The 15,219-nt window shown below is 36.7% G+C and overlaps 2 protein-coding genes across 2 annotated transcripts; one reads left to right on the forward strand and one right to left on the reverse strand.

Annotated features, from left to right (window-relative positions):
• The first annotated feature begins 642 nt into the window (after nucleotides 1-642).
• CDC48B (cell division cycle 48B) lies at nucleotides 643-5,424 on the forward strand. The gene is made up of 12 exons (XM_087337128.1): nucleotides 643-827; nucleotides 1,195-1,239; nucleotides 1,490-1,545; nucleotides 1,962-2,114; nucleotides 2,396-2,500; nucleotides 2,602-2,701; nucleotides 2,960-3,247; nucleotides 3,514-3,683; nucleotides 3,785-3,913; nucleotides 3,998-4,097; nucleotides 4,531-4,608; nucleotides 4,996-5,424. The coding sequence occupies exons 1-12, from the start codon at nucleotides 693-695 to the stop codon at nucleotides 5,290-5,292; spliced, it is 1,656 nt and encodes a 551-aa protein (XP_087193254.1). The 5' UTR covers nucleotides 643-692; the 3' UTR covers nucleotides 5,293-5,424.
• Nucleotides 5,425-7,741: 2,317 nt separating this feature from the next.
• EMB1030 (Alanyl-tRNA synthetase, class IIc) lies at nucleotides 7,742-14,603 on the reverse strand. The gene is made up of 12 exons (XM_087329611.1): nucleotides 14,426-14,603; nucleotides 14,019-14,230; nucleotides 13,478-13,656; nucleotides 13,285-13,363; nucleotides 12,903-13,037; nucleotides 12,667-12,816; nucleotides 12,345-12,455; nucleotides 11,352-12,260; nucleotides 9,992-10,264; nucleotides 9,334-9,543; nucleotides 8,321-8,469; nucleotides 7,742-8,239 (listed from the first exon to the last, which is right to left on the reverse strand). The coding sequence occupies exons 1-12, from the start codon at nucleotides 14,601-14,603 to the stop codon at nucleotides 7,906-7,908; spliced, it is 2,919 nt and encodes a 972-aa protein (XP_087185737.1). The 3' UTR covers nucleotides 7,742-7,905.
• Between the last annotated feature and the right edge of the window lie 616 nt (nucleotides 14,604-15,219).

Genomic DNA, 15,219 nt, shown 5'->3' on the forward strand with positions numbered 1-15,219 from the left:
CTTGGTAACTAGTCCATATTAAAAGAAAATGCATTCAGTGTTGACTTTGGATTGAGCTTCTGCCAAAGGTCTTTTTCGCTTGTGGACATATGATTTGGAGCAAAATGTCTACCAAGACAGTAGGAAGGTGACACTTTCTCGGTCTAGGGATCTCACACACTAACATAAAGGCAAATTTGTTTTGAAGTAGACCACGACTATGCCAATATGGGAGGAGAAGTAGCCACAAGTCGGAAGCAGTCGATGAGGCAGCTTTGCTGGTGCGTGTTGGTATGGCACAAAGCATTTCACGAGCGAGGAAGTCGAGTCACGACACCTTGTATGTTAGGGTGGGGGGGGGGGGGGGGTGTATGGGGGTTCAAAAAGCTTCGGTCTCTCTTTCTCTCTCTTTTGAGGCTCTTTCGGGGACACATTCCGATTCGATGAAGCTCCCTCCGGGTTCTCCGCCGCATCTAGCTAATGGAGGCTTAGCCAAATCTATCCATCTCACTTTTTCTATTCACTCTATGGACGTTACAAAATATGTATCTATCTCACTTTTTCTATTCAACACAACATAAAGGCCTAACAACACACACATAAATTATAATAATACATAATAACATCATCACGCCCATTTCCTTTCTTTAATTGTGATTTAGTCTGTCAAAATTGATTTCCACTGTAACGAAGAAGAGAAGAAGAAGACAGGGATGGGGACTGTTGCAGGCGAAGAGCAGTCGGTGCTGGTAGTAGGAGCTGCTGCTAGCAAACCCCTACAAGCATTGCGCGAGCTTCTCACATGGCCCCTTCTTTACTCCCGGGAGGCTTCCATTCTCGGTCTCAAGGTGCGCCGCGCGCGTGTTTCTTCTTCTCCTTATTTCTTTCTCCACAATCTGCAAATTTGCTCGCTTTCTTATCCCTTTTCTTCGTCCTCTTTATTTACTAACTGATATGCTTCTTTGCTCCTCAAAATCTATGAAAAACAGTTTGCATTTGTTTTGATTTTAATTTAATTAAATATTTTATCGTTCTTTTTTCGTCCTTCTGTCCTCCCCTTTTTCTTTTTATTTATTTTGTTTTACTTTTCTGCTCTGAAAAATCGAATCTGTAGAAAAGCTGCATTTATTTAATCCATTGTTTCCATGTTCACGATGTCTATTTCGTATATATTACTTCCTTCTTCTTACTGCTCATACTTTTAATTGTTTGAAGTGGCCGAGAGGACTTCTGCTATATGGACCACCTGGCACAGGCAAGGTATGTCAGTCATAGTCTATTTTACCAAAGGAATGAGACGAAAAGAATTTAGTAAACATTTTTGTATTTCTGTTTATAACTGTAAAGTTGATTCAAAAAAGAAGTGTTACACCAACAAACATACTAACAAATATAACTATATGCTAACTAAGTATGACCATTCATGAAATTATGCAATTCTATTTAATTTATGTATTATGCATATTTGCTTTTCTGATTAACCTTCTCTCAAAAAACTATGAAAATGCAGACCAGCATAGTTCTTGCAATGGTCCAGGAATGTGGTGCACACCTTATTAACATAAGGTATCTAGTTTTTTCAATTGGAATACTATCAGTATTCACCAGAAAATGAATGATTCAAATGATCCTTGTATATATATATGTATGTATGTATGTATGTATGTATGTATGTATACATTCCATTACCTGAAGAAAAAAACACTAAAGAAGCCATATTTATTAAAAACGTTTTTGCACGTGAGACATTCTAATATCCCCCACTTAATATCCTCCACCTCGGTAATACATACATATATATATATATATTTCCATTGGAGTATTCCGAAATTTACAAGATAATGAATGATTCTGCTGAACTTTACACATACACATTTATTGGTTCGACTGCACAAAGTGCATGCTGGTGAAAGCGAGTGACTTCTACGAGAAGCTTTTGCCATAGTTCTAGTTTCACATTTACATCATGGATTGTATTTCAGTGCAGGTTCGATCCACAAAGCATATGCTGGTGAAAGTGAGCGACTTCTACGAGAAGCTTTTGCCAAATCTTCATCAAAGGCCCTTTTTTCTGGAATACCTGTTGTAATATTTATTGATGAAATTGATGCACTCTGTCCACGAAGGGATTCAAGGTGTCGTAAACAACCTTCTATCTTTTCTCTTTTCAATGATCATAACCATATTTATGAATGAGAACGAGAAATCATTTTAATACAACTCAATATTATTGCACTTGATAACAATGAAAGTTATCATTTTCTTTATTAGCTACAATGTTATGGCTGTCTTGGAATGAGTAATTTGTTCTCGTCTCCCTCAGCTCAAATTTCAGTGAGGCATTTATCCATGGATCATAAATTCTATTCTATTTTTCAGAGAGCAAACTTTTGAGTTTGTGTCATGCATCATGCAGAAGGCAACACGAGACACGGTTGGTTGCCCAGCTATTAACATTGATGGACGACAAGAAGTTGTATTCCAGCGCTTCACGCGTGGTGGTTGTTGCTGCGACCAACAGGTCTCTTAGGCAAATCTCTTCATATCAAATTCATGACATGCAAAAGAAAATGATGGATCCTAAGTTTTTGAGTAATGGAGCAACATTTGACAACTATATAGGATAAACTCTATTGACCCTGCGCTTCGAAGACCAGGGCGTTTCGATAGAGAAATTGAAATTACAGCACCGAATACTGAAGAACGATACGAAATCTTGAAGGTCAGCCTTGTCAGCCTTTTACATATCATGTATAGATTTAAGGTTATGAGTATGGTGCTAAGTAGCTAAAAAGGTGCATTCTAGAGGCCCCATGTTTGCTATGGGTCCATGGTTGAAACTATGAACAACATTTTTTGGTACTTATGCTATCTGATAACTAATTTTATTTCTACTGGGTAATAATGTACTAATTTTCTAGCTATTCTCTTTATTATTCATGTTGTCTTTAAGTCCATTAAAATATTGATCTTATTCCAGCTGCATTCAAGGCGACTTCCATTGGATACAAATGTGAATTTGAAGGCTGTGGCAGACATGTGCAATGGCTATGTCGGAGCTGATTTGGCTGCTTTATGTCGTGAAGCCGGAATGGCTTCTCTGAGGAGAAGTATGCAGGGTATTCAACAGGACACTGCACAAGAAACTGTAACAATGCAAGATTGGGAGCATGCACATTTGAAGGTGGGACCTAGCATTGTCCGAGGAGCGATTGTGGAGGTGCCTAAAGTCCTATGGGAAGATATAGGAGGTCTAAAAGAAGTGAAGGTGTGAAAAAACCAACATGGATAGTTGTGATGTGATATTTTGATGTTTGCCATGGCTAAACTTATGATGCATAGGTCATGTGATAAAATTTTTATTTTGAATATAGCTCATGATATCCATACTTGATTTTTGGAACCGTTGATATGATGATATTCTGATTTTTAACATAGTTGATATGATGATATCTTGATTTTTGATGTAAGAACTTTGATTAGACATAGATGTCCAAATTGTGGTTTGATTTTATAGTTTTCCATTTTGACCAGAAAAAGTTACGCCAAGCAGTGGAGTGGCCAATTCAGCATGCAGATGCTTTTCTAAGACTTGGTCTTAAGCCCGCACGAGGCGTTTTACTGTATGGTCCTCCAGGTTGCTCCAAGACAACATTAGTAAAGGCTGCTTCCCATGCTGCGAAAGCAAACCTATTTTCATTAAGGTATAAATTTCTGTTTACTTTTTTGTAGTGCAACCAACTTTATAGCCTGTACTAACTTTGAATATGAAATGCCGTCCTTTTTTTGCTTTTGATATTTACAGTGGCGCAGAGTTATATTCCATGTTTGTTGGAGAGGGTGAAGGATTATTACGAGAAACATTCCGTCGTGCACGCATTGCTGCTCCTAGCATAATTTTTTTCGATGAGGCTGATGCCATGGCTGCCAAGCGGTAATATTTTGATACATGTATATTCTGTTCATGTTCCTGGAGCATACGTGGGTCATCAAAAGCAGACATAATTTGTGTCTCCAGGGAAGGCGGTGATAAGAATTCTACAAGTGACAGCACTAATGCAGGAGAAAAACTACTGTCCACACTACTGACTGAAATTGATGGCTTGGAGCTGGCACAGGTTATTCAATATCCTCTCCTTCTTATCATTCATTTTAACTTTTACATGTATGTAGGTAGTGTGAAGCTTTAATGCTTGTCAAGAAATGCCATGGAATCGTGCTATCCTTCATATATTTATGAATTATGCATGAGACGCCCACTGGAGGGAATGCTGGAGGTGGATAGTTTCTTCCAACTATTTTAAGCAATATGTTTGCCAAAATAACTATGGTGGATGTTGTATATATTTTCCAAACAGCTGTAATTTTGAATTAAATAGCTTTGTACTTGTGTATATACCTTTGTACATGTAAATTTGAGACATGAATATGAAGTTTGTGAGTGAGGCATTTTTAAAAGCTGTTTTTAAGAATGACAATGTATCTTCTATTTTAAAATGTGTCTGATTTTCCTTTCACCCTTACATTTATTCATATTGTCCTTTGTTATAGGGAGTACTAGTATTGGGGGCAACAAACAGACCTGAATCTATTGATAGTGCTTTGATGCGACCTGGCCGATTTGATCAGGTATGCTGCAAGTGTATTGCATCTTTTGGAGGTTTCAAAGTGGGCATGCTTCTGTCTTACATATATACATACCTATATTTATAGCTGTCTGCATGTATAGATACACACACACACAGTCATAACATATACATAGCAATACATGTATGTACATATATATGATATACAGATGCTGATCCACGCGGACATACATGCATGCATACATATACATACTCAAGCACTTCGTTTTTGTAGTACATCTCATACACACATAGGCTTACATGTATTATATATACTGACACATGTACATGTTTTTTGTAATATGTATACATTGTATGCTGACACATACATTCTTTCTGTAATATATATATATATATATGTATACCTATTCGTATGTGTTTATTCTTATAGGTTTTGTATGTGCCTCCACCTGATCAAGAAGGGAGGCTTGAAATCTTACAAGTTCATACACGCCAAATGAGGCTTGCTGATGATGTTGATTTGTATGGCATTGCGACGAAGACAAACCTATTTACTGGAGCAGAGTTAGCTGGGCTTTGTAGAGAAGCAGGAATGATTGCATTGAGAGAGAACATTGCTGCAGACACAGTTCATGGGAGACATTTTAAGAGTGCAATGGAGTTCATCAGACCTTCCTTAACACTATCCCAAATCTCTAGGTTTGAGAAATTTTACTCAAACAGGTGAAAAAGGCATGTATCCAAAATTATTAGTAGGCCTATATAGCCTTTTTTCAATGCTTCTAGTTTTTGTTTTTACAGTCATCTGGTGAAATTATTATTTTGTTTATATGCCAAAATGCACATAACCTCTTGGATATTTACCAGAGCATACCTCCCAGGTGTTTAAAAAAGACCACAAAACCTCTCGGTTCTTCGAAACTTAATTCAGGTAATTTCTTTAAAACCGTGGGGTAGGCTGGTAAATATCCAAAAACCTAGGGGTATTTTCTCTTCATCTCATTGTTAAAAGATGGTTTGGGTCTGTGCCCACTGCCTTGTTTGCTCAATAAACCATTGGCTGGATTCCAAATATTATAGTTTTTGTAACCAGTATTCACATTGGATGACTAGGGTCTAAGATTGATCTCTGTGGTGTGAACACATCTATAATGGAAGACATTCATCGGTTTGGGTATATGGCTTTGTACTGGAATTCACAATGGATGTCTAATGTTTAAGGTTGACCTGTGGTGTGAACACATCTACAATGGAAAATATTAATTCACATGTTACTGCACTGGGATTCATGGTGGATGACTAGAGTTTAAGGTTGACTATTGTGGTCTGAACACATCTACAATGGAAACATTCATTGACATGAGGACCTGGATGGGCATTAGCAGCGTGTTGATGCACTCTTGATTGGAGGGTGATCAGTTAACCCTGTAATATGGTCCTAGATCCGTCATTATCATTTATCACTTGATTACATAACTCTTGGATTTCGGCTCTAGGTTTTGATGCTCTCACATTGGGTTTGGATCGGCAGTATGGGATGCCGATTACTGCAGTGTATGCTGGTCCATTTTACTTTTGAGCTCTCAAACTTGGGGTAGAGTCAACATGGGTTCTTGCTCTATGGCTGTAAAGTGATGCTGGTGATGCTGATGCCCACTTTTTGTATGCTGATTATATGGTTCTACTTAATGGCCCTACATTTAGAATAAGCAATATTAAATTATTTCAATCCCAAGAAGAGTGCATATATCATGTTCCTGAGCTCGACGAAAAGCAGTTCCTGTCACAATCTTCTTGAGGGTTCAATCAGTTGGATAGTGTGCTAAAAAATCTCATGACTATTTTAGATACTTTATTCTTATAAAAGTTACTTCATGATTATTTTATGTCTAGAATTATGCACTGGTGGTTATAACAGCCTTCCATACAGGCAAAACCAAAATAAACATTGTAGTGCTTGATTTGAAGAAAGACAACTTAGTGCAATTCAGATCATCTTGCCGTCAATTGTTGTATTTAAGATTTGGTATCAGAGCTCTATTTAAGAGCTTCTACATTTGGTGCAAAATCGGCCCTGATGTTTGAGCTATGAATATTTTGTTTTTATCTTGAGCTCACTACTGATCAGAATTCAAACGTTTTTATGAAAATGTTGGCTTTGAGAGCTAAAATCTGACATCAGAGATCATCTCTAAGGTCTGAACTTTGCAGATCTATTCTAGTATGTCTTATCAAGATGATAATTTGAAGCTTCTGATTGTTTTTCCTGTGGTATTTTTATTGTTTTTCAGAGAATTATTTAATTCTTCTAGGTAAAATGGAATGTTCTGTGTACGTCTGAAATAGGGAGAATTTCATTGAATTTTGATCTTGTACGTCTGAAATTTGATCTTATGATAACCATTCATTTGATGTTTTACTGGCTTCTGATTGATCATTTTGTGATAATCGTTACGCCTGATATTTGATCTTATGATAACCATTCATTTGATGTGTTACTGGCTTCTGACTGATCACTTTGTCATAATCGTACAACTGAGCTCTTTTTATGTTTCATACAGTAAATTATGGATGAATCACAAATTCGATTGTTATATAGGCAGTGTAAATATACTACATTTGAAACTCTTCTCATTTGCTTTTACCAGATTACTTAGAATATGATAACGGCCTCTAGTGCAAAACATAAACTTGGGCCTCTAGTGCAAAACATAAACTTGAATGTACCAAACCCAACGATGGGATTCATTAATAATAAATTATCAGAAGATATTACCTATTCACATTTCACTCTTACTCAAACTAAGAACTCGAATTACATTGAAATTCCCTTGAGCATATACCTAGCGAAAGAAAGATACCAATTTGGTTAACAAAATGGATGAACTGATAAGTTTTTTGACAGCAGACGTCCTTTCAGTAAATGTGTCAATGCAATTAAGGAAAAATGAAACATTTCGTCAGGCAAGATTCTTCCACGAAACAGTGCAAAAATGGGTATGAATTATGTAGCATTAGCAACTTATTGATCCTATATCAAGAATTTGGTGACCATATGAAGGAAAAAATAAAGTTTGTTGAAGCTTATTATAATGTTGATGAATGTTTCCAAGACTTTTGAATGAACCTAATACACAAATCACAGAATAGTTCCCCATTAAAGTATGGAACAAAGATACTAAATGTGATAAATCGATCATATAATATAGGTGCTGTAAAATCATTGATTGTAATACAGATGACTCCAGATTTTCTTTCATATGAAGTCTGGCAGTGAATAATGACAGCAATATGGAGCAAGGACAAGACACCTAGAAAATCGTTGACAAGAGCTCACAATCTAACTATCATTGGATAATGCAGACTCCAGCTCATCTTTGGCTTTCTGGATGGCCTCTGGTAATTTTCCGGGCAGTTTTCCACCAGCTTGAGCAAAATTTGGCCTGCCACCGCCGCCACCACCACAAATGCGAGCGATTGTGCCGATAAACTTTCCAGCATTGAGTCCCTTTTCAACTACTTTCAAGCCAAAAGTTGCCACTAGGCTTACTTTCCCATCATTAAGAGTACATCCCACAACTACAGCACTATTTTCACCAAGACTATTAGTGATATGCTCTGCAGCAACTTTCAATGACTCTGCATCGGTTGTTTCAAGGACCCCCACCACTAACCTTTAAATGGTAACAAAGTTTCTGTGTATATTATATAATGTGATCATCAATCATATCAATGAAATTATCATAACACCACACCTGTATTGTCCAACAGCTATTGATGATTTTGAAAGTGCCTCTGCTTTCATCATGGCAAGCTTTGCTTGCAATTCAGAAACTTCACTCCTTACAGATTTAATTTCATCAAGAAGAGTCAATACCCTTACTGGCAGATCCTCTGCTTTAACCTGGCAAAAGACAAGAAGTTCTCATGTCAAAGAAGAACTTTTTCATAGCAGCAAAATGGCACAAGGTGTAGAAAATCATAAACCTTTCATCACCCATAGTACTGTCAAAGCTAGGACAACCTACCCAAGACATCAGGTGAGAGCTATAGAGAAACCCTTCACTCATGTATATCTTATGAAGTGATGACAATAGTAGCAATGCTTGGGTTTGCACTGAATTCAAGTTATGGCTACTTACCTCACACATGCATCCCAAATTTCTCGGCAAAATTTAAATGATTTCATGATATTAGCAAGCTGCACGACTATTGAATACTGTACGATTTCAGGGACTCTTGATTATAGCCTTTAATATAACGGCTGTAATGTTCAGTTCAGAGCATGTTTTGTTCTTGATTCAGGTATCTCATATCTTGGTTGTCCAACCAGCAGCAAACTGCCCCAGATCTTAGGTATGTTCTTCATCAATTAATGCGATCTTTGTTTTCCATATCTAGCTTTAGATCTTCCCATCATCTCTTCTATATTTCTATACTCTTGTATAGTGACAAGGATATGGATTCTGATTTAAAAAGGAAAGTGTCTCATTGTTCTTTAAATTCAGAGTTAATTGCTTTGTTATATATTGGCCTGCAATCCATTAGTAATTCGTAATAGAGAGTTACCATTTAGATACAGGTTACAGCTTTTCTCAACAATAACAAGCATTATCTTGAAGCACTCTGAATATCACAACATAAAATTCACGAGTCTTTAGAACTTGAGAAAGATTATTGAACCATGTACTGTGTCTTCAATATTACTCTCGACATGCTAGAACATATTGAAAATTTATACTGTGAGAATACAGAAAGCTAAGAATACCTTCAAGGAGGAAGACAACTGTTTAACCACAGCATCTCTTGCAATAGCATACTCCACGAATGCAGGACCTGCCACAGCTTCAATTCGCCGTACACCTGATGCAATGCCCTGTTCAGAAATAATTTTGAAACCCTGAATTTCTGAAGTATTTTTGACATGGGTTCCTCCACATAACTCTAATGAAATGCCTGGCACTTCCACAACTCTGACCTGTAAGGTAAGAAGAAAACTAAAACCAGATGAAAAAAACCGAAACCATACTTAAAACTTGGAAAACGTATTCTAAATATGAAAGATATATTTTGAATATGGTAAATATGTAGAATATGCATAGCATACTGTTAAATATTTCTTATATTTGTATTACATCTAACAATTGTTTTTTGGCCAAATTCATTTTTTCATTTATTTTAAATTGATTTATTATTGGAAATGTTAAAGACTTTTTAAATACGTAGAATACAAGAATATGTTAAATACATGATTTTTTTTTGAAATGGCAGTTCTAAAATGTAGAATACATGTTAAATACTTCAGAGTATCGTAAAATGTAGAATATATGTTAAATACTTCACAGTATTTAAAAAGTAGAATACTACACGTTTTCTAGCCACTATGACTGAAATTAAGGAATCCGTTTCTGTTCAAATGTTTATACCTCTTCACCATACTTTTCTCCAAACATTGCAATTGCTCCAGCTGTTTTTGCTTCACTGAGGGCCATAACCTTGGTTTCAAGTGGCACTGCCATACCAATCCATTCATTGATGAAACTCTCCACCTTGATGATCTCAGCATCAGTCATAGACCTAGAAAAGTTGAAGTCAAACCGCAACCTATCAAAAGCTACCAAGGATCCTGCTTGAGAGGTATCGCTTCCGAGAATTTTCTTTAATGCTGATTGCAGCAAATGTGTAGCTGTATGATGGGACTGCATTAGAACAGTTTTGAAGCTAAAGTGACCTTAGGAGATAGAGTTAAAAAACATCAATTTCAAACAGTGTTTTGTTAAGAGGTTGGGGCTAGCAATGACGTAGGGTTTTTATATGAACTAGTTATAAAAAAAAATTTAATGTTAAAATCACACAATATTCAAACTATATTAAAAAGTATCAATGTACACCCGTAATAAAATAGTAATAAGTTAAAATATTAATTATCTCCTTTTAATGGCAATATATTAAACAATTAACTTATTATTACATTAGAGAGATCCTCACATCTAATAATAATATTATCGAATTATAATAACAATCAATCTAAACATAAATAGTTGGAGACTCGCTTTATTGTACAAGGGAGAATTTAATATTTGAATTCATGAGTAATGTCATATTTACTCAATATATGAGGGGTAAATATTACCCCTTCAAATTTCCATAACCAATTTCAGATTCCACCTATTGCACAAATGTCTATTAAAATTAAAGAGCACAAAGGACGTACTCAGCTCAACGTATGTGTGCATCCAGACAACTGAATTATTAATTACCATATAATGAGTCTTGAAACCTCATCACAACATTGAAATTAATTAGCTTCGGCTTCACAAACCAAAATATCTATCAGTAATAGGCCACCACTCACTATATAATAGTAGTCTTGATCCATTGTAAACCAGGACTATAGTAGAGTCTTAAATTAAGAATATACTCAAAACCAAACTTTAGATGCATAGGCACACAAATCACACAACATGCACACTTTTGCTAGTGTTATAGAAATGTGGGATAAATATGGACAAAAATGCATAACATAGATCATTTATAAATATGGACAAAAATGCATAAGCATATACAGCATATATATGCGTATACACACACATATATAAATATCATCTCTCAAAAACGAAATGAATTCTGCAATGATAAAAGTTAGATTAATTGAAATCACATAACATAGAACAAACATGTCCATATTTCAAATAGATTGGGGTGAACCTGATGGATTGTCGAGTGTGGAGAGAGAGAGAGAGAGAGAGAGAGAGAGAGAGAGAGAGAGAGAGAGAGAGAGAGGACCTGGGCACGGCGTCTCAGTTCCATATTGACTTTAGCATCAACGATCGCTCCAACCTGGATATTACCCTCTCGAACAGTGCCCTTGTGAAGAAATAAACCTCCACCAGCCTTTTGGACGTCTGTAACATTGATTACACCTGCCCCTTGTACAACCAGTAACCCATGGTCACCAATTTGCCCACCGGATTCTGCATAAAAGGGAGTCTTATCCAGAATTATCTCAACTTCATCTCCTTCAAATGCTTGTGTGACAGGCAAACCCTTGGAAAGAAGTGCAACTAAAGACGTTGAGCTCTCAAGAGACGAATAACCCAAAAAGTCAGTTTGTGCCAGCTTGCTAGATATTTCGGCCATAACATCATCTGCATAGAGCTTCACAGTATTATGAGCAGCCTGAGATTGCCGTCGCTGAACCTCCATCTCTGCTTCAAATCCTTCCAAGTCCACCAAAACCCCACGTTCTGTTGCTACTTCTTCCGTGATCTCTATTGGGAATCCAAATGTATCATATAATGTAAAAACATCTTTTCCAGGTATCATGGGCTTTGATTCAACTTTTCCTTCTGATAGATCCAATGCTTCTTGGAGCAACTCTTCTAGAAGCTTCTCGCCTCGTTCAAGAGTTTGCACGAAACGCAACTCTTCTCTACGCAACTCCTCATATATACGATTGGCATTCTGTTTCACATCTGGATCCACACCTGCACTCATTTCTATAACTACTTCTGCAACTATGGGCAGAAAGGCTCCTTGTACGTCATCTTGTTCATTGCCCTTGATACCAAGGAGCCGTCCCATTCTGACGACCCTTCTAATCAAGCGTCGGACTATATATCCTCTGCCTACGTTTGATGGATTTACTCCATCAGAGATAAGGTAAACAACTGCACGCGTGTGATCCCCTATCACCTGCAACAGAGCCACAACCAAATTACAAACTTGTTGAACACTGAAAAGATCGACTTGATGGATGCAAATGAGATGTGATGTCACCTTCAAATATGCTTTACTTTTGTCTGATACGTCTTCATATTTTATACCCGCAAGATTTGCCGCACATTCCATGATCGGATAGATTAGATCTGTCTCGTAATTATTGGGTACCTGTAAGGAATATTATCAGGATAAGTTGAATAGCCGCAGCATAAAGTTTGTCATTATGTGAGAATTTCTGACTATCCAAACCAGCTTATTTAAAGAAACAGTATATAAAAAGAAATTCAGAAATAAATAAATGACACTTTTCTTGTGGTCTAAGCAAAGGTATAAAATCTCACAATTCCATTACTTGAAGATGTATTAAAGGTTATTTCACCTTCTGGAGTATTTGTGCTAACCGTTCCAATCCTAGGCCTGTATCAATATTCTTATTTTTCAATGGTTCTAAACTCCCATCCTCTTTCCGGTTGTATTGCATAAAGACCAGATTATAGAACTCTATAAATCTTGAATCATCTCCAAGATCCTGAAACAATAATAGAGACTCTTGATTGCGTATAAGCAATTAGTTAGATAGACAATGCAAAAACTGTATTACTTTCAGTTTTTTACCGCATCAATAACTCCTCTATCTGGGTGGAAATCATAGTATATTTCAGAGCAAGGTCCACAAGGGCCCGTTGGCCCACTAGACCAAAAGTTGTCCTCCTCACCCAATCGTTTGATCTTGTCTTCTTGCACACCAATCTATCAAACCAGTGTAAAAGTCATTATCACTGATATATCTCATACACTCTAATACTTCATCAAGTCTTTACTAACAAAGATGTTATTCCACACAAAAAATTGCTCCATTTTACTCTACCTAGAACAATCATTGCCTAAGGCTTAATACTAGCTTGGAATTTAATGTTCAAATTACTGAATTTTATTACAGATGTCTATTAGCATAGGAACCAGAAAAAGGAAGAGCATACTAGCAATCAGAGCTTGCCTCATCTCTCCAAAACACGAAAGCCTCATCATCATCCTTGAAAACGCTCACCCATAACCGATCAATAGGCAGCTGAAATCTGCCAAAAAATTGAATTGCAAATTGCAGTAAGAGAAATAAAAATCTGCTGAATGACTTATTTACTGGGAACTGACAAAAAAATAAAATTGGCCCAACATATCCATGCACTTACTCCTTGGTAGAAAGTTCCCATGCCCACTTCATTGCATCCTGTTTAAAATAGTCGCCAAAGCTAAAATTCCCAAGCATTTCAAAGAAGGTGTGGTGCCGTGCTGTTCGGCCAACATTTTCAATGTCATTGGTTCTGATGCACTTTTGTGATGTAGTTGCTCGAGGAAATTGCCGAGGAACCTTCCATAATGAGAAAAGAAAATTTAACTACAGTTAGTGTTGCATTCATTACTTGATATTTCAATCCCCTAGGTTCTAACTAGCTAATTCAGGGTATGCTCATCTCTTCAATTGCATAAAATAAACTATAGAGAAAACTAATTTTGAAACAGGCAGTTTAAAGGAAACATAAACCAAAATAAAAGTCTGCATACACGGGCTTCCTTCCAATTTGAATCCCTCACTAATCATGTTGGAACAAGAATCATCTCTAAAATTGTGAATCAGAAACGATGGCCACACTAATTCTCAATTTGACATTTTTTCACAAATTTGAAAATGTGTTATGACATAATCATCCAGAATTTTCTCCAACATCATACCTGGCCAAGGAATATTGGTTTAAACTGCAGCATGCCAGCTATTGTAAGAAGAACAGTTGGATCTTCTGGTACAAGTGATGAGCTGGGAAGGATTTTATGATTTCGGGCTGCATAGAACTCCAAAAACCGCCTTCTTATGGCATCACCAGTAATAGATGGATCTAACTGTGGCTTCTTCTCCGTTTTCTCTCTCTTGGCAGTTTCAGCAATAGCTAGCAGGCCCAAGAAATAATAGTTATCACAACAAAACCATTAAAAACCAGATTTCTGCAAATTATCTATGAAAATCTATGATTCAAGTTCCCTTTATCTTGGGATTATTAAAGGAGATACTCCAAGATTTCTGTGCTAAGTGCACAAGGGATAACCTGATCCATTTAATTTAGCATAGAGTCCCTCTCTGTTACCTGAAATTTGTCTAATCCAAACATTGGACTGAAGAGGAGAATTGACCGATTGTTTCGGACAAAAATTCCAAAACCCAAGAAAAGAATAGCCTCCACAAAGTGAGTCTGAACCTACACTCAAGAATTCATCATCTGTTAGTATTTTTGAAATAATGTTAAGTTTGAGGAGCCCATTCATACTTCCTTTATTACAGAGATAACTATGAAAAGGGAGAAGATACAGCAATGGAAGGGCACCTTGGCAATGCGTGAATTTTGGAAAACCATTTTAGGCCTCAAAAGGCATTTCAGTTTTCAAGTGAAATTCAGCCTAAAATCAAACTGAAAGAACCAAATACACTGTTAGGTTTATTCGTATGGGGCATCTATGGTTGCAAATTTGCCTAGAATATGTAAAACATGTTCGGCTAAAAGGTGCCCTCCTCATTACATATCCAGTCACATTTGAGCTTGTTGGTTGTTATTCCATGCATGAAAAGAAAACGCAGCTAAAATATTTCTTGAACACTCATGACCCATATGTCATCTGATGCTGCCGACAACTTTTCCTTCATAATTATAGCCTATAGGTGATATAAATGGAAATAGATATCCAAAAATTCATTTCAAAATAGGAAAACAAAAACCAAAAAATAGAAGTTGTTGCAACCCTAAACTTAAAACCCTCCCGACATAGAGTGCGAGATTCTTGCCTTTAAGGAGGAATGGTCGAGAAATAGCAGCAATGGGCACCGAAGTGATGCTTATCCCCATTCCATTCCTCAAGATTGCTTTCTGCCCGATCAACATTCTGC

This window comes from Azolla caroliniana, unplaced genomic scaffold, assembly GCF_043228905.1.
Source record: "Azolla caroliniana isolate FFs.n. ecotype wild unplaced genomic scaffold, voAzoCaro1.0.p SCAF_1, whole genome shotgun sequence".
Taxonomy (NCBI): domain Eukaryota; kingdom Viridiplantae; phylum Streptophyta; class Polypodiopsida; order Salviniales; family Salviniaceae; genus Azolla; species Azolla caroliniana.